The following is a 20,715-nucleotide window of genomic DNA, read 5'->3' as shown; positions in this document are numbered from 1 at the left end:
TAACCTGAATGGCAGTAGCCCACAGAGAACCTTCAAGTTGCCAGAGAAGGGACAGAACAAAGCCACGGCTCTTAAAGGACATAATGGCAGAATCCGTTCAAAGCTGAAGGAAGGCACAAATCAGTTTTTCAACATTTTGTCAAGGAGTAAAGTGAAATTTTGCTGGGGGAGAAACACAAAAGTACTGTTGAGGTGGGTGTCGTCTGAAATACACTGAGAAAAATTATCGTTTCTTTTTCAAACGTTGTTTTAGTTCATGAGGATTCATAGATATCCAAGAAGTCCAAAGCAGGAGAAGAGTTGGATCTGGTGCTTCTGGATAACAGCACTCTAACGAGGTCAAATGACCTGGTAATTAAGAGAGATCCTAAGGGCACGATGACTTTCTTCATGCTTGGAGAATAGTACAAGTTTATGGCTCAGGCTACATAAATGAGAAATACCGGTGGTCAGTTTTGCTTACATCTCTGGGCTGTTCTCATGTGAGACACATTTCTAAGCTGGAGGGTCGAGCTGTTTGTGGGCTTTGGTCAGCAGAAATATGTAGCAGATGGTTCTTTTCTACTGGAATTTTAGGATGATTTTTTCATTAACTCTCTTTGTGTTCTGAATATAAAAGACTAGATTTTTAAAAAGCCTTAAATCACTGAGCTTGACCTTCTTGTCTGAATGGAACTTAATGTTTTACTAATAAAGAAGCTGATGTAAAATGCAGTGTACAGACCCCATGATAAAGAAGATATTGTCTTTAAGGGGGTTTCGTATTTCCAGGGAACTGCAAAAACATTGTTCTGCTTATGGCTTTAAAACTGAGACAAAGAACTATTGAAACCCAAAAAGATACGTTACCAAAGAACAAAAAGAAAAAGCTTCTTACCAGGTTCGGCCGTAGATCTAGGTTCTGTTTGCCACATGAGGAAAAAATAAATCAAAATAGAGTATTAGAATAGGATTCCATTAATAATAAACTCACCTATCTTTTTCTATTACTCTGTCTAGGACGTGTCTACAGAATATAGGGAACTCCATAGTACAAAAGAGATAAAGCGATAGATCAATTTATATTTCTAAAAATACAGAAACCCAAATTCCAGTAACAGCTTATACTAGGAAAGTTTTTTAAACCACAATCCATAGAGGGGCTTATAGGAGGCTTGTACCCCTGCTCAAATTATTTGCCCAACTTTGAGTTTGAGGTCTGTAATATTTTTTTTTGAAGAAAGTATATACAACTTTCATTAGACTTTCAAAGGGTTACACAAGCAACTGCCACCACTTCAATTTACCAGACCACACACATTCTCAGGTTATCTGCTCCTACTTCTCTTCAAAACTAGAACCCAATTTGTCCAAATGACTAAACCCTTCTTGGTTTCTTAGGAGCATGAGAGAAGAAAATGGATGGATATGGGAGAATGGGCACCTCTCCTTACTTTTCTGTAGAATTCTGAAGTCTGGAGAGTCTTGGATTTCACTCCCTTGTCGGAACCACTTGACCTGCAAAGGGGGCGCTCCTCGGACCCGGCACTCCAGGACCACCACTTGACCCTCTGATGCAGCTATGTTTTGCAGTTCCTACAATTCAAGGAAAACACTCCCCGTTAGATTGCTGCACCCTTCCACAATTTCACAACAGAAAATAAAGCTTCCAAAGCTTCCTGGGGGGAAAAAATGCAAAACTTGCATCATAAGATAATTACCACTGACTCAGGTAAAAAGAAACTCCTTTAAATCCATTGACTGTCAGCTTTTCATAATCTCCATGTAATCAGATTACTGCTGGGCCTCAGGTCTCTCTGCAAATTTATTGCCACTTTCATGTTTATGGAATTTTATGGCAATGCCTGTTATCTTTCTCTATCTACATTTAAGAGTTAGCTGGTGGAATGCAAACTTCCCAAAGCCATTATATTCTATATGAACGTAGATTCCGGGGAAAACCAGACAGGAAGGAAAGAAAAGGCATACGTTTGTTTTCTCATCCTCCAACCTTTCCATGTACCGCCCTCAGTGCCACCTTTGCCAATGGGTTTCCTATGTCAGGTTTATTAACACAAGGGGCTCGGGGATTTTCTCATTTTGAAGTTCTGAGTAAAACAATAAAATGCACAGTACTCCCTTCATGACCTTCATTTCCTCTTCCTTCGCAATTATTCTTGTTGCCCAGGACCCCACTCCAATTCCAGACCAGTACATTTTTACAGTCCAACAGATTAGAAGTTAATTTGGCTTCACAGATGCAAAGAGGTAAAAGCTTTTAAATGTATTATTAAATAGCACAAGATGCCCAGTCCCTTCCATAGGTCCTCTCTCTACCTTCTTTCTCCAGGAGTACCTAGCAATGGCTTAAACTTAACTTTTGACTTTTCAGCTTCAACTTTTTGACTTTTTAAACTTCTGACTTCAGAGCATGAGATCTTACATAAGTCATGTAGAACTCTTGAAATAATTCCAATATGACAAAGTAATTCACCTGCACATCAACCAGAAGCAAACAAATTCAAGTTAAGAAGTTACGTGGTCTTTCCTATTTTATTTACTGTGGGTTTATTTAAGATTATCTGAAGGGATGACAAATGGCCTGTTGGGAAAAACAAATGTCACAGCAAATGGCCTTCAGTGAGTGTGTAGGAGCTCTAAGGAAATTCTCAAAGTCAAAGATGTTGGCAAAAGTCTAGTGTTAAGTCCAGAGAAGGCATTTGATAATTTCAGTAGTTAATGTCTTTTAAGTAATAAGATTAAGATTATTACTGATTGCATTCTTTTTTTTTTTTTTTAAATGTATGAAATCTCTGGTTTTAAATGGACTTTTTCACTTTGGTGATCTGGTCCAGAGAAAAGCCAATTTAATGGGTCATAGCAGGCAAAGTGTCGCCCACAGGCTCCAGGTTGTGTGGATTCATTATATTACGCACTTCCAGGCTTGTGAGGAAGCTGCCGTGGTAGATTTCAAATGGTACATAAATATTGTTGTTTAGCTTTCAGGCACCAGAGGAAACTCTGACTTATTCCTAGGATTGTGTTTTTGTTCAAACTTTGGACAGTTAAAGATACAGAAAATGGGTAGGGTGCCAAGGACCTGATGAGTCAAAACTCCAGTTATTCCAGAACTACAATTTGACTCCACCTGGGGAAAACTTTTTTTAAAAGTTTATTTATGCTAAGAGAGAAATGGGGTAGGAGAAGGAGCAGAGAGAGATGTAGAGAGAGAGGATCCCAAGCAGGCTCCACACTGTCAGCACAGAGTGGAGCTCGAATTTCCCCAACTATAGGATCATGATCTGAACCAAAACCAAGAGTTGGACGTTTAACCAACTGAGCCACATAGGTGCACTGGAGCAAACATTTTTATCTCAAGAAAAGCCACAGCCAAGGGGAATGAGCCATTAGGAGAACCTGCAGGAACATAATGAGCACTGAAGGAGATGAAAAGCCAGCATTCAGAGGTTGTGCTTGGCAACCTGCATCATCCACTCGGTAAACTTTGGGACTCCTGAGTCTGTTTCAGATACACATAAGGGTATCACATGTCATATACCAAGCCCACTTGATACTGCGATTCCTTGAAGGGGTCCAACTATTAGGCAAGAAATGCCATCTGAGGCTAGCTGCTCTCCTGGTCTCACCTGAGTCCCTACTGTCCACAGGCCCATAGTCCACACCAGCTCTGCTGCCCGAAAGCACAGCGGCCCACAGGCACAAGTTCTGCTCTGCCTCTGACCAGGTGTGAAACCTGGAAATCTTTACCAGTAGGTAGTAGCAGGTATGGATGGAGGCACCTCTTCAACTGACAAAGCCCACCTGACATCCACTGTCACCATCATACCCACAAAGATGCTAAGGGTGACAAAGGGAAGCCTAGTTTGAGTCACAAAGGAGATCAGCAGATTTTCTAGACCTACGCCTCCAAAACCAAAGCACAGCCCCCAAAAGGACCCAGCAAAGCAGGGAGAAAAGATGCCCAAAAGGATGAAGGGGAAAGCAAATGCAAGGAAGGAAGAAATGCTGCAGAGAACAGAGATGGTCTACGGTCCAGACACAGAAGGCAGAAGGCACTGGAGATGCTCGGGAGGGGTGCTCTATGCTGCCAGTCCCTTCACAACTGTGTTTTTTTAAATTAACCTTTATACAAATATAGAATTTTGTTTTAGGTTTCTTTTTACTAAGCTGTATGTTTAGCACACAGTATGTTTCATGGTTTTCTTTTGGAGAAAGGAGATATATACCATTAATATGTCAATGTCTCAGGAGCTAGGACGCAATGGAGGAACAAGGTTCTAGGTCTAGCTTTGAGGATTTCTGTGGTGCCCAGGAGGAATTCCCTACCATCTCCATATGCCAGGCCACTGTGGTGAAGCCCTATAGTGAGGGAAAGCGAAATCTCACATCCTCTTTATTTAAATCAAGAGGTTCATTGGGACCCTCAAAATCAACTGTGTCTTGGGTAGCAATACATCAGGTAACATAGATTCCTTGGTGATGCTCTGATGAAGTTGCTTTCAAAAAGCTCTAAAACCACACAGCACCTGAATTACCCATACCTTGGTAACATTTGTGGTTCTAAGCACTGAAGGACAACTTCATGGACTACTAGAGTGGTGTTTTTGGTACGGTTTTACACAACTTTTTCTTTTTTTTGGTAATCTATCCAGGAAGGGGCTTTCCAAGTTGTTGTCAAATATTATCATTTGTTGCCATGTCTTACAGTAAATATTCTATTTATGGAAAGATCTTTAATAAAGCTGGATACAGGCTGGCTTAGAAGAAAAAAAATCATTCCCTCCAAGACGACAAGCAAAATGCTCTTTTCCTTGCCTTCTGCCTTGCATGTTTTATGGATTTGCTTATCACATTTGTCTTTAGTTTACTGGGAGAAGATTTTTGTAAAAAGTATGAAATAGGAGTCCAATTTAATATATATTTTTATCACTGCTGAGGAATTCATTCTTTACCCGGTGATCTGTAGGTTTCTGTAAATACTGGAGTATCTTTATGGGTTCTGTTCTGATTACCTGCCAATTTGTCTAGTCTTATGCCAGCACCATACTGCCCTACCTACTATACTTTTACAAAGTCTTGACATCTCCAAGGACAAATCCCACTCCTTCCTTACCATCATATGATTTTCCTTCTTTAGGAGTACCCTGGCTATTTTTGGGTTTTTCTTAGAATCAAATTGCCAACTTCCAATTCAAAACAAACAAATAGAACAAGGAACCTGTTGGAATTTCAGCTAGATTTGCATTAAATTTATACATTAATCTGAGAGTCATGACTTCTTGACCAATCTTCCAATCCACAGACAGGATATCTCTTTCCACTTATTTAGACCTTTTTAGATGTCTTTCAATAAAGGTTTATAATTTTCTCAAAAGAAAAAAGAGAGAGAAGATATGCTATAGGGAGCTATTTCTAAGTTGAGCAGTTGACTAATGAAACGTAGATCACTCAGCTTGGCAAGGCAAAACACAAACTTAGAACAAATTGAGGGGCACCTGGGTGGCTCACTCAGTTAAGTGTCCAACTTTGGCCTAGGTCATGATCTCACCATTCCCAAGTTCAAGCTCTGCATCAGGCTCTGTGCTGACAGCTCAGGGCCTGGAGCCTGTTTCAGATTCTGTGTCTCTTTCTCTCTCTCTGCCCCTCCCCTGCTCATGCTCTATTTCTCTCAAAAATAAACATTTAAAAAAATTGAATATTATAGCTTTTCTATAAAAATTACAGGTTCTTCCAAGCAATTTCCAATACAACATTTTGCCTTTTTCTCCCTGCCTACCTTGGCTTCCCCACTCTATTGTGTAACCTCTATCTATCACTGACCATGCCCACATTTTTCAGACCCTTCACAAGATTATAATCACACAGGAATTGTTCAGTAAATACCTATTTGGCCCCAAAGGTAACCATGACAGCCTACTGATTTGTTCGTCTTAATTTTTAAAGACTGCCACATGAAGCCACATGTGAATGGACTTTAAGGACCAAAGCAAACACAGAGAATGAGGCTTGCAGATGTCAGACCTTTGTAAAAATAGGAGGAAAGTACGCAGGAGTGGTTCCATCAGGTCGGCAGAGATACGAGGTTGGACTGTGAACCTGAAAAAGCAAAGACACATGGATCAAATTCTGAATATATAAATTGTTGAAAAGATGGGCTAAAGAAACCTTTCATTATTGGGACAGCTCCACATGAATGAAACAAGGGAAAGAAAATATACCATATATCATTTTGCTGGTCTACTCTTACATACAGTACAAACATTGTTCTACACCCTCATTTCACATCTGTTACTCTTCTCTACTCAAAAGGATATTCAAGGTAAAAGTTCCCTGGTTCCTTAGGGATCCATGAGCTTTTAAATGCCATTACCAAATGGATTTCTGTGTGTGGGACTTCCACAGGGGTCGTCTCCAAATTTCTCACATACATTATATTTTATTTTTAAATACAGCCTGGATTCATTGAATTAAAAGCACAAGTTACTGGCAGTGGAGGATAAATTATCGAACATCTCCCCACCTTACTTTTAACTTGTACTCTTTTTTGATATAAGGAATTACAGTAAGTTAAAAAGGAAGACATTGTTTTTTCTTGATGTGCAAAAAACAAAGGTGCTGAAATACTTACTGAATGGCACTCATCTCTGAGGAAATAGAAGGATTCCAGAGTAACGAATGGAAATGATTTCTCCTTCTACATTTATTTATTTTCAAGCACTTTGGGTTTATTCCACTCTATATAAGCAATTGTTAGCTTTTTCACCCGAGATGATAGTGATCTGATATTATGTGTCTAAATATGACAAGATGTTATCAAGAATGTTGGCAGTTGTAGGGATGCTAGGATGGAAAGGGCCTATTCATTATCCTTGTAAGACTTTTTATTGGCTTGTGATTCAGGATTGGGTTTCACTTTTCATTGTCTTTTTATGTGCAAAGACCATTTAAATACTTATACAGTATTTAGTCTGTGCCAGGCACTGATGTAAATTTTACATGGAGATTCACTAGCTGAATCCTGATAATCTTGTGAGACAGATGGTATCTTCTTCAGTCTACAGATGAAGAAGCTAGGCATAGAGAGGATACATCACTTACTCAAGGTCCCTTAGGGTTAGTAAGTGGTAGAGCTGGGATTTACACTCAGGCAATCTGGCTCCAGGATGTTAAACTTTATGTGATGCTGCTGACAATAATAAAGCAATGGAGTGTCTGTGAGTCCTTCCGCCTCCTGCCTATACAGTCCATTTAGTGTTCCTATAGAATTTAAACTTACAATGTGCAGTTTACATTATTATGGTACAAATATAAACACATATTTTCTGCTTAAGGCTTTTCATATATTCTGCCGTATTCATACTTTTATATTTTCTCTTTCCCCATGCATAGTTTATAAACTGGGAATGAGGGCTGGTGACCTATTTTTTTCCTCCAATGAAATGCCTAGCATGTGCTAAGCATTCGTCACTTATTAGTACTTAAATATCAAACACACACACACACACACACACACACAAAATCCACTGATCTAATCAGATATGTTTCTATAGGTTCCACTCTGGTTTAGGGTTTAAAGGAAATATCTAGGCCATCTTTAAGTGAGTTATACTGGCTGGTTCTTTCAAGTTTATGAACTCAAATATCTCTTCTCTACTGTTTCCATATTCCACAGATCCCAGACTATACATCACATACTACAATTATTAAAACATCTGGGTGTTCAATAGATAGAGGGCTTGGTGATGCTCACAAAACACAGCTATTAGTTAGGAATTAATTTACATTTCAAGGGTGGGGGCAGGGAAGGCTTTTGTGAGTGTTGTATTTAAATATACACATCATAGCACAAAGGCAAAGTAACATACATCTGATTAAAACATTTAGATTCTAATTTTTTTTGCTTTGCTCTTTTTAAATTCTTGTTTGTATCTGCAAAGTAAGCTCACTATTACCTTCCAGTAGTTTGTATTGTTGTTCTTTTCTTTTGGATACGGCATTCTTGTAATGAAATAAAATCGGTAAAAATGCTTGGTTGGGCCAAGGAATTTGAATTTTATTATTATTGTGTTTAGCTCTTGGAAAAAATTTGTTGGCGTGTGGACTTTTCTTGCTTCTATTTTAAATGAGCTAATAAATTTGGGTAAATGGAAGAGGGCACAGTTGTGGAAGAATAATCAAATAGCCATAGCTAAACAAGATAGCATATTATCAGGTTACTGGCTTTTAGAGACATTCCCAATGGGAAAGCAGATGTTGACTAACTGGTGACAGGTTTTTGATTAAAGATTATTTTTTAGTGGCTTAAGAGGAAGAACTTTACCTACCATTTTCTTTCCTTCCCATTGTGTTCCCACTTAAAAAATTATTGCAGGGAGTGTACTAGTTGGAATCAAAGCTGTCATCATGAAGTTTGCTTCAAGAAGTTTGCTAAGGAGTTTGACTCCCTGTGGTCTTCAATCCAAGGACTTACCTGTTGAACAGGGACAGATAATGGTTGAATCACAGCTGTGGTCACTCCTGTCTTTGGAGATGATGATCCTATTGTCAAGGAAACAGAAGTTGTTTTCTTTTGAGCTCTGGAAAATAAAGAGGCAAGTATGTTCCATCAGAATTTTTTTATTTTTAATGTTTATTTTTGAGAGACAGAGACAGAGCATGAGTGGGGGAGGTACAGAGAGAAGGAGACACAGAATCCAAAGCAGGCTCCAGGCTCTGAGCTGTCAGCACAGAGCCTGTCTGACACAAGGCTCTAAACCACGAACCACGAAATCACAATCTAAACCGAAGTCGGACACTTAACTGACTGAGCCACCCAGGCGCCTCAGAACTTTTTTAAATCAGGAATTACTCTTTGAAAGATTTCCACAGAATACTTCAGTTTCTTTTTGTGACCTCAATCCATTTCAATTGTAAGTGCTTCAGAAATGGGAAGCCTGGGGCGCCTGGGTGGCTTAATCGGTTAAGCGTCGGACTTTCGCTTAGGTCATGATCTCGTGGTTCGTGGGTTTGAGCCCCGCGTCGGGCTCTGTGCTGGCTGCCAGCTCAGAGCCTGAAGCCTGTTACAGAGTCTGTGGCTCCCTCTCTCTCTGACCCTCCCCTGCTCGCGCTGTCTCTCTCTCTCTCTCTCCTAGAAATGAATAAAACATTAAAAAAAAAAAAAGAAATGGGAAGCCATAACCTAGAGTTACAACAGCTATGGTCAATACGTACATTGAATGGACCTTATAGAATTTACCAAAATAAACACATGGGTAAAAGAAAAATAGCTACATATAACTCAGCCATTATCAGAGAACCTAAAGCTTTTAACTTGGAAATCCTAAGAGAAAAGAAAATATCTGGACAAAGTCCTAGGGCTAGGGTTCTGTACTTAATTCATAGTTTTGGTGGTCTATTTTAAGTCTAGCGGCTCTTCTTTGTTCTGGTTTCTCATTTTGTTGAGGATGTCTTGGAATTTTTGTCTCCTTACCCCACAAAAGTTAGTGAGGTGTCAGGAAAGGTTAGGAAGAGTTGGTTGGTAGGCCCAGCTTTGCTAAGAGGCTGGCCATGTAACCTCAAGCAAGTAACCATAACTTCACTATTCTTGAGATCTTTATCTGAAGGCACAGGTGGCAGAACATATGATCCTGGATAGATAGAATTGTTACATATATACTAGCAGAGCAAAGAAATGTATTAGCACAGTTGCAATATTCATGGAGTTTTCTGCAAAATTCTGGTAGGTTTGATTTTATTTTTGCAAAAACTTAATTATCAATATCAATTTACATAATAATTATTTTGGGAAATAACCCAACTGTCTTCATAAGAAGAACTCTATTTTTACCATTTTCATTAGCTCTAACTAGTAACAGACTTTATTCAAATGGAAACCCATTTCTGGCCTAATTAGACATTTTCCAGTTTGAATCAATAAAGTGGTCCTCCTTTATATTTGGGTAATGACTGAACTAGTTTCCTCTCAATGTGACTGTCTTTTTATATGCTTATAACCAGTTAGCTGTCACTGAAACTAACATTGTATATGGTTTGATTTTGTCATCTCTAGGATGAAATGCAGACTTCAAAGTCTAAATTCAAACGTTAAAAACTGTGTTCACATTCAGCTATTTGATATTTGACTGACATCAGCAGACCTCTTCCCTCACAGCACAATGCATGCTGCCTTGTACCCCAGTGATTCTCGTGACAGTCTTTGTTATACAGACAATTGATGGGATCATGGGCACTCACTGTGGCATGGCTCCAGGTTTTGATTTGAAAGCTAAACTTTCACTCTCAGAATCTGTTGAACTGGCACCTGAAAAAGTAAAACATAACGACAAATATAAGATTTGAGTGGTATCTAGAACTGCTTCAAAGAGTACTATTTTTCACTTTTCAAAAACATACAATGTCTTATTTTGAAATAGGGAATAATCCAAACCATTTTTAAGTGGACTGTTTTTTCAGAAAACTACTTAAATCTATAAAAAGCTTTCTTCAAAGCAATTGTTTTGAATGCCAGATTTACTCTTAGTTTCCTTTTTTTTTTTTTTTATCACTTTGGCCATCACAACAAAATTTCTAAATGGCTTATAAACTATGAAATAAACGTGTGTGAAACACACATGGTTTAAAACTTTAACCCTTTCTTGGGAGATTACATTGTGTGGATTATCCAAGTCTTCATTACTCATTAGTTAGGAGATTTTTTTCTGAGTCTTTGATAAATTAGAACAAAAGAGTGGCTTCATTCTTGAATAAGGTCTCTGAATTTGGATCACGTTCTCCCGCATTCATTGGCTTCTTTACGGTTTTTGAATGAAGGGTCACCTTATCAGGTTTTTAGTCCAAATACAAACTGTACCTAACATTTTAATGCTCATATGTTTTGTCACAAGAGGTTTTTAGGTGATAGATTTAAAATAAGTGTGATTAGAGGTATACTCTTGGTATTTTTTTTGTGAGATGTATTTAACTTGACTTAATTTAAAGATACTTTAATATAAAATACATGCTTCTAGAAAAGTAACCAGAGAGAGAATTGTGTAACATATTACTAAAGACCAGTGGGGATCTTCCTTAATGCCATTCTGCACATGTTAATAGTCGGATGTATATTTGTCAGATAAATTTATTAAAATGCATATATTTATGTACATATCTATACAAGTAGAATCACACTATATGTACTCTTTGCAATTAGTTATTTTTGCTCACAAATACATTTAGAATATATGCATTTACTTAATTTCCTGGATGGCTGCCCCGTGCTCCTTTCTGTGACTGTATTTCTCTAGTCTTTTATTAATGTTTTAACAGTCATGTTTAAGTAACTCTGCTGGAATGTTTACTGTCTCTTTCTATTTATTTCTTTAACTACCACTTAGTATAGACTTTCTTCACTAAGTTCCTGCACTACCACAATAGATTCGTATCTTGTCTTCTTGTGTCAATCTTTAAACTCTTGTCATTTTTTAATGTAACATACGTTTTCTGTTAAAAAAAAAAAAAACTAAGATAATGAGTTTCTACTCCATAAATTTAAAAACCTAAAACCCTGCTATTTAGTGGCTTTCATGATTTCCAACCAGATTTTCTACCTTTATTGGCCAAATTCCATGCCGTAGAACCCCAGTGTAAAGAGTTGAACATTCTGGTGTGCACTCCACTAGGGAATGGGAATAGAGCAGCAAATACCCACCTACCCACCCACCCCTGCCCTTGTGGAGCTGACATTTTTTTCAAAAAAAGTTTTTTTTTTTAATTTCNGAGGGAGATACAGAATCTGAAACAGGCTCCAGGCTCTCAGCTGGTTGTCAGCACAGGGCCCAACAAGGGACTCGAACCCACGAACTGTGAGATCATGACCTGAGCCGAAGTCAGATGCTTAACTGACTGAGGCACCCAGGTGCCCCAACTGACATTCTTTACAAGACACAAATGACAAGATAAATACATGACATGGTAGTGAGGAAACTGGGAAAACACAAATCAGAGTAGGGGTATAGGGTAGGAGGGAATGGAGTGGGATGCAATTTTAAGTAGGGTAGCAAGGAAGGTTCCACCAAGATGGGGGATTTTGAATAAAGATCCAAAGAAGGGGGGAGCTTTCCCTTCTTGGTCTTTTCTTATGTTTATATGTTTAGTTCTATTATTCACTCTCATAGGAAACTCTTACCTAATCTTCTCCTGATAGCATTTTAAGATTAGCCTAGTAAATTTTTCTGTGCTGTCTTCTCTGAACTCTCCAGGTTCTTGCTTATACTACTCAGGTCCATTACAACAGCTTATCTGCTAGAAAATTGTTAAGTTCTTCGAAAAATTGAAGTGGGGTTAGGAAGAGAACTACAAATTTTTGAGTACTTATTACTTGACTGGCAATCTGCTTTGCACTTTATAACATTTAAAACATTGTTTTAATGTTTGCTTACTTTTGAGAGAGACAGAGAGAGAGATAGGGATATAATGAATGACTGAATGAGCAGGGGAGGGGCAGAGAGAGAGGGAGACACAGAATCTGAAGAGGTTCCAGGCTCTGAGCTATCAGTACAGAGCCTGATGCCGGGCTCGAACTCACCAACCAGGAGATCATGACCTGAGCCAAAGTCAGATGCCCAACTGACTGAGCCACCCAAGTGCCCCTATAACATTTTTTTAAATTTTTTTTTAATGTTTTATTTCTAGGAGAGAGAGAGACAGCGTGAGCAGGGGAGGGTCAGAGAGAGAGGGAGTGACAGACTCTGAAACAGGCTCCAGGCTCTGAGCTGGCAGTCAGCACAGAGCCCGACGCAGGGCTCGAACCCACGAACCGCGAGATCATGACCTAAGCGAAAGTCGGACGCTTAACTGACTAAGCCACTCAGGCGCCCCTCCATAACATTATTTTAAATGTTTATTTTTGAGAGATACAGAGAGTGTGTGTGAGCAGGGAAGGGGCAGAGACGGGGAGGATAGAGGATCTGACGCTGGCTCTGCGCTGACAACAGAGAGCCTGATAAGGGGCTCAAACTCAGGAACTGTGAGATCATGGCCTGAGGCCAAAGCTGGACACTTAACTGACTGGACCACCCAGGTGCCCCAACATTTAATTATAATAACTCACCTAAGAGGTGAATTATGTCTAATTACACATCAGAAAATTGAAGAACCCAAGAGATTAATTTTGCATAAGGTCACATTACTAGAAAGCAGTGGTGAGAGGCTTTTGAATTTGTGGTCCATGACTTCCCTCATGCCGTTAAGACCTTCATGTGCCGTGGAGGTCTGTAACTCCTCTGAGGGCTTAGCTTCATGCCTTGCTAATGGCAGCCCTGCAACTTCGTGTAGAATGAATGAATGGTGGCTTGGGAACTGCAACACTTGTCTGGGGACAGAAAGTGACCTAAGCAACCACAAAAGAGCAGCAGGCTAGGGGGCAGCAGCAGGAGGCAAGTCTAGCAATGGAAGGTGGATTGTGGAAGACAATGGCCACAGTATTTGGATGTCATGTCTAGGCACTGAGAGTGGTGATCTGGAAAATCGACCATGCAGGATGAGCTGGGGGAGTAGCAAAATGAAAGAGCAGCACAACCAACCAACCATCACCAATAGGTGATAGAGGGGCACCTGGGTGGCACAGTCAGTGGGGTGTCCGACTCTTGGTCGTGTCTCAGGTCACAAACTTGCAGTTTGTGAGTTCAAGCCCCTTATTGGGCTCCGGCTGGTGGCGTGGAGCCTCCATGGGATTCTGCCCCTCCTCCACTTGTGTGCAAGCTTGCGCGCGTGCTCTCTCTCTCTCTCAAACTTAATACATTTAAAAAAAAAATTCTTAAATAGGTGATAGAGATGGAAAAGTTTTAACCTTGAGGAGGAGGTTATGGGAAGGAAGCCAGGGAAACGTGAGCAAAAATCAGTAGAAGTAGACTCCATTACCAGAAAATCATGGGTCATCCGAGACAGATCAATTTTACTGGAATCGCTGGAGTTTTAAAGAGAAAGGAAGGGGTAGCAAAAGTCCTACAGAAGTTATCACAGATGCTCTCAAAGTGGCCAGAAACTGCAGAGACCAATAGCTGTTTTTCATCTGATTCCAAACATTTAAATCTTAAAAATAAGATCCCTTCTGATTATCTACTTAGAAAGTCTTTCTTTTTTTCAAATCCCTTTTTTCCATTTTTTTTCCCCAGCTGATTTTCAGAGAAAGATAAAGGGCCAAAAAGGTTTCAACCCCTGGAAAGAAAACCGCTGCTAGTTTTTGCACACCTGTCCAGCCCTTGTGAAACCTCAAAGTCACCTTGTGTCTCAGGTGTCAGGGCAGTTCTTGCGGACGGTGGCGGATCAAATCTCCTTCTCTGTGCCAGCAAGTTCCCTTCCCCCCTCAAGGATTCTTCTCTCTCTCCTTCTGTCTCCTCCCTTTGGTCATCTGCTTTGCACCTGCTAGTTACGAAACTACATTCCTGTCTCAGGTTAACATTTGTATTCATCAAACCATCACTTTCAGTTTTTGATGGAAGCTCCAGTCCAACATGTTCCAGAACTTGGAATTACTTTCCGTCTATCTGTTCATCAAATGTTCACCTGCCTAAATGCTATGTCTGTATCGCTCCCCACACAGAGGTAAGGAATCAAATGCCCATGACCTCTGCTCTATTCTGGAAACTCAAGTGCCAGTGCAAATGTCACAAAAATATGCCTGTTGCCTTGCCTTTAAAAGGTGTTCCTTCCCTTTTCATTTAAAGAACATACACCATTTAATGTTTCCTTGTAGGAAAAGACCCAGAAAATGCCCAATAGCAAAAAATTTTTTAAAAAGTCATTCGGGCATGGAGGAGGGCACTTGTGGAGATGAGCACTGGGTGTTCTATGGAAACCAACTTAACAATAAACTATTTTTTTTAAAAAGTCATTTGGAATATCACCACTCAGATACTTTGGAGCATATCCTTCTAAAGTTTAACCCTGTGTACAAACACAAGCATTTTTAAATGATGCTGCACATATTGCTAACTTATTCTTCTTTCCCCCTACTTGATACACTGTGAAACATCAGATACCTACTTTATAGTTTTCTAATGGCTGCTTTAGACACATGTGAGTAGCTTTACCATAATTTTATCCCTGCACTAGAATGGATACATTATTTCCATTTTTAAATATTTCCCTAGAAAGGTGTATAAAATAGCAATGCATCAAAATGCCCATTTGCCTCACACTCATGAAAGCACTATATTTTAATTATTTTTGTCTATCTGGTATCTTCCTTGATAAAAGAAAAAAAGCTATATTTCTGAGGGGGAGCGAGCTGGAAGTAAATTATACAGCTTCAACTTTGAGAAAATAGGAAGTCTTCATGAAAGCAAATATCAACCATTTGAAAACATACATTAAATATATGTTTGAGACCTTAAGAGACTTTAGTGAAACTAGTCTGACAGAGAAACTCATGGAGTTCATCCTGTGTGTATCCTTTGCCTTTCGATATTTAAGGAGTGACTATACTCTGCCCCCATTCAAGCTACTCATTTTCCCCCTCCCTCCTCTCTCAGTTGCTATAATCACCAGGGCAGCAACAATCATTTAAGACTCAGATAAGAGCAACTGAAACAATGCCAATGATTTAACATTTTATAAATGAGGAATGACTATAAAGACATTAAAATGCATTCTGAAGAATGCTTAATGCCATGCAGAGATGTCTGTGAAAGGTTAAATTTAAAACAAGGTACCTTTAAGTTCGTGGAGTAAAATATATACGTACAGGATAAAGACTGTAAGATCAAAATATTAAGAGTAACTGTCACAGAGCAGTGGCGTTACACTTGATTTTTACACCTTCCTTTTATCTGTATGTTTTCAGTTTCTAAAAATAAAAATGTGCTATTTTTATAACAGTAATCATAGCTCACACTATGTTTCAAGGCACTGCTCTCAATCCTTAGAGCAACCAAATTTTCTCCCGGAGGGGATGGAAGAAATGAAGCATAGAGCCACTGAATAGCTGTTCAAGGTCATGGAACTAGAAACTAGCCAGAAAATATAATAAAAATATTTTAAAATAATGTGGTGAATGGCCAAGGCTGTGCTTAGATTCCTTCAGCTTCTATTAGTATATTTTTAATTTTTTTTATAACACTTATTTATTTTTAAGAGACAGAGCATGAGCAGAGGAGGGGTAGAGAGAGGGAAACTCAGAATCTGAAGCAGGCTCAGCACAAAGCCCGAAGTGTGATTTAAACTCACTGTGAGATCATCACCTGAGCCGAAGTCAGATGTCCAAATGACTGAACCACCCAGGCACCCCTTAGTGTATTTTTAAAATCCAGCCAAAGAAACCATGTACTTTGAGGGCTTCACCCTTCTGAGATCAACAGGAGCCATTACTCATCCAACATCTCAGCGTGCTTCAAATGTCCCTTCAAAGGGGCACATATTTTATCTGATTATTTGAAGCACTGAGAACCTATAAATGTCACACAAGATCTGGCACTGTGCATTATGCTCGCTCAAGTATTCCTGCCTCTTCCCCACATTTGTCATGCTGTCCTGCCCTCCTCTCCATCCAACTCCTCCAAGGTCAGACTTAATCCCAGTTCCTTCATCCCACATTTCAGGACCACCATCCTGCCTTCTCTGCAGTTCCTAAAGCTATAATGATTGGTTTAATTCATTCTTCTTTTACAGAAGAGGGTGGCAATGATGGAAACCTGAGGTGTCTGGATTTATTTCACATGCTTACATTTACCCTTCTTATTTATATTATGAATTTAAGATTATCTCTTTGCTATCTAGTCCTGGAAGGTACCCCCCTCACCATCCAGGCCACATGTGGGCCAGATTCTATTTCCTTTCCCCTTTTCCAAGACTTTGGTCTCATTCTTTCTCTCCCTTCTATATGATCTAGGTTTTCTCTCTTGGATTATTTGCATTAGCACAGAGAAACATACTCTACATATTTCAGTATGAAAATAAGCAAAGTGCAAAAAAAAAAAAAAACAAACAAATCATCTTTTTACCCCACACTCCTTCCCAGATACTGGCCCATACCTCTGCTGGTGGTTGAACAAAACTTCCTCAACATGATCTATTATTTGTTGCTTCTCTTCCCATAGTTGGCAAACTTTTTCTCGACTTCTTTCATTTGATTGTCGGTGCTCTCCAGAGTCCCCAAACCCCCCTCTTGTTAAAATCACCAACAACATCCACACTTGCTGAACCCAGTGGTCTCCTCATCCTCATCTGACTAGGCTCTCAGGTAGCCGGAGACAGCGAGCTGGCATCACCCTCTTTCCCGAAACATGTCTTCTGCCTCCTCTTATGCCACTCTGACTAGTTTCTCTCCCATCCCAGGGCCATACTCTTGGAAGTTCAATATGTAGGTAAGATTACCCCAGGCTCAGACTGAGATTTAAGCTATAATTTATTTTGTATCATTCTAAAACTTGCTGCATAAGACAGTGAAATCTAGACAGTTTCCAACCGGTACATTGTTAAATTTTTAGAGGTTTTGTTGAGATTCCGAAGTTCTATAAAAAAAATTTTCCTACCCTCAATAGATCTTGCACATGACTGCATGCTGACATGGTAATAGCAACACGGCTTAGGATACAATTCAGTAGGGATATGTTGGAACGAGTAAATATAAAAGTTTCTTACTTTCAGTCATAATATGAGCCTAAGAATTTATGTGAAATTCTCTCCTATTACATGTAATTGTTCTTTGGGATAAAAATACATACAAATCTCATTTTTTTTTCTTTTGCATTATGATCCAAACTTTACAAGGCCAATGAGTCAGTTTTCTAAAGCACCTTGTATTAGGCTTGGGAGACTTACTCTTAATGGTTCTTTATTCTTGCTCTCCCCACATCCCTCATCCTCTCCTCACACACAATTGTCTGAACTCACAGACACCCACTGGCTGGTTGGCTAAGTACGTCCAGCATTCTCATTGAAAAACTGTGGACTGGAAAAAATCCATTATCTTTGTTCAAGTCCTGGCGTGAAACATGCATGGTATATAGAACCGGTGATTACTTTTCACATATTGATAATTCATCCAGATGATTTCAAAGGCAGGGTAGTATCAAAGGCAGGTATCAAATTTACTGATATAAAATTAAAGACCATGGTAGGCCTGTTTTGGGTCTACCAGAGTTAGATATCAAAACTTATTTTTGAGGTAGAGAGACATTTCCTTTTATTATATGAATAGTAGGTTTATCTTAGGTATCTTCTAGTTAACCTTTTTAAGTTAATTTGTATCCTTGTAACATTTGATACATTTCTATTACATCACTTATATTCTGGTTTTTTAATGTGCCCATTTCTGCTGTTAGAGTGGGAACTCGTTGATACTGAAGAATGGGTCTTAATCATATTTGTACCTGCATTATCTGACACTTAGTAGGTAGGACCTTAAATGCAGGCTGAAATGATCTGGTAGACTATTAAACTGAATGTGATTTCACGTAACACCTGTAATATAAAAGCAATACACACTAAAATTCACCACATTTCTAGCAAGGCTGAAAGCAAATAAAGCATTTAATTTTAAGAGGCTCTACCTGCAGTGGGATTTAGGAGACAAATCTGATCATCATTAGCAAACAGACTCCTTATGGAAGTTTACGTTCCCCTCATTGTATTCTAAAATACTTTTAACAAGTTTGCCACACAGCCCACCCATGACTAATACTGCTAACTTATTAAATTTCAAAAGTCTTTTTGTCATTCATTTAACACTTTGAAACACGCATGACACTGTGGTTAAGAATCTGGGCCTTGGAGCAAAACCACTTGGGTTCAAATTCCCCAGGGGGCTTTGATAGAGTCGCTTTCACTTCTCTGGGTCTCAGTTTACCCATTTATAAAAAGGAGATACTGTACTAATAATACCTCATAGTCTTACAGAAAAGTTTCGATTATGCAGGAGTATGTGCACATTTATAAATGCCACGTAAATGTTATTTATTGTTCTATACAAAATGTTTGCTTTCACTAACAGGACAAGAACTCTTGAGCTCATAGATGGTCAAAGACAATGCAGAGGAACCTTTTATTGACAGTAAAGATACATACTTTTAGTTGGCAATAATAGTTCCTCTAAAATTACATTTGTCAATTCTTGAAAGAGCTATATATTATGATTCATATCTTGATTTCTTCTACTTTAAATAATACATTTGGTGGTATTATATAGTAAAAAAAAAAACAAAATATAAAAAGATGAAGAGTAAGGTCATGAAGACCTCAAGGATTTTCATCTTTCTTTTGGATTTTAACTACTATTTTGTCTTTTTTTTGTTTGTTTTTTGGGTTTGTTTTTTTTGAGAGAGAGAGAGTGTGCACAAGTGGGCGAAGTTCAGAAGGACACAGAGAGAGAATCCTGAGGAATAAGGGCTGGCTCTCAGGATCTCACTACTGTGAGATCATGACCTGAGCCAAAATCAAGAGTCAGATGCTTAAGGGGCTGGGCCACCCAGGTGCCCCTTAACTACTATTTTGTAAAGCAACCAATTAATAGAGTATTCACCAATTTATGGATTTAGAAATAATCTGTATACGGTGGGTGCTTAAGATATTTCCAACTTAAGTTACTGGTATTGATCAAAATGCAATAATAATGTAAAACTATATACTTTCACATCAAGTTTTCTAATTCCCCAGAGGCTGAGTCTTGTCAAGAACAAAATAAATGTTCTACTCTCTGCCTACCCCTTTTTAATGCAACACTGACCCTTGAAGTTTTTTTACTGCATGATTCCAAGTTCACAGTACATTTACCTGAAATAACAGAATTTCATAAAAGACGAAAAATTCTAGAATAAAAATGAGAACATTTAAATGTGTTCAATCATTTAGTCTTCCCATGAATGAGTTCCCAAGTCATTTACAGTTTATCTGGTCGATAGACATAGTATTTCAATGTTCCCATTCTCTATTCACCAGAGAAACCAAAAATAAGTTAGATACTTCACATTTTAAATAAATTCACGTTAATGTAGCTGAAATGTTTTCAATTAAGAGGAACAAATATTGACATTAGACATAGCTGATGTATGCCCAAGTGTCAGAATGGTTCGATTCATTATACAATTTTCAAGACACGAGGTTTGAATCACAACGCCATTATGCCGTTTGCACTGGGAAAGCTTGTGCACAGGGAAGCTTTATTGAAGCTATCACACCACAGCTACCCCTTTAAATCATGCACCTCTCCTTACCTTCGATGAACACCTCTGCAGATGTGGTGTCTGAGCCGCTGGGGTTTGTAGCCAGACAGGTATAGCGACCTGTGTCGTCCTCAAAGGCCTCTGCTATGATCAGGGTGTGGAGGTCCTCACCCTCACTGCGGATCTGAATGTCGGGAGTGTTATGTAGCTCCTTCCCCTCACAGAACCATCTGCAGGCCAAATGGAGGCCAAAGGACAGGAGAGAAAGAAAGGAAATGGTGATGTTTAAAATAATAAAGCAGAAGTGAAAGGCTGTAATAAGATGCTTGTTTGATAAAAAAAAAAAAAAGTCTGTGTTGATGTTACTGAGGGAAACCTTACATTTGAGACTGTGAAATTAATGACGACGAGACAATTCCCATAGGTTTTCTTTGTAAAGCATCTTACATTTTATCAACCTCGAAGTAAGGGATATCGTGAAACTTGGAAAGACCATTTCAGGTACAAAACAAAAGGAACGGAAATTCAAAGTGTCTCAAAATGTTTTATCGTAGATGCCTCTTACAACTTTATTATTCTT

General features: G+C 38.9%; 1 protein-coding gene across 1 annotated transcript in view; it reads right to left on the bottom strand.

The window, feature by feature from the left end:
- The window catches only part of PALLD (palladin, cytoskeletal associated protein), a 378,381-nt gene that overhangs the window by 208,015 nt on the left and 149,651 nt on the right, over nt 1–20,715 (bottom strand). The window contains exons 2-7 of the mRNA XM_077772316.1: nt 20,187–20,365; nt 10,234–10,300; nt 8,471–8,576; nt 6,022–6,096; nt 1,434–1,575; nt 878–901 (exon numbers count right to left, since the gene is read on the bottom strand). Coding sequence (XP_077628442.1) covers nt 878–901; nt 1,434–1,575; nt 6,022–6,096; nt 8,471–8,576; nt 10,234–10,300; nt 20,187–20,365 — 593 coding nt within the window. The remainder of the gene's footprint in view (nt 1–877; nt 902–1,433; nt 1,576–6,021; nt 6,097–8,470; nt 8,577–10,233; nt 10,301–20,186; nt 20,366–20,715) is intronic.

This window comes from Crocuta crocuta, unplaced genomic scaffold (genome assembly GCF_008692635.1).
Source record: "Crocuta crocuta isolate KB4526 unplaced genomic scaffold, BGI_CrCroc_1.0 scaffold429, whole genome shotgun sequence".
NCBI lineage: Eukaryota > Metazoa > Chordata > Mammalia > Carnivora > Hyaenidae > Crocuta > Crocuta crocuta.
This window is presented reverse-complemented; position numbering and strand designations above follow the sequence as displayed.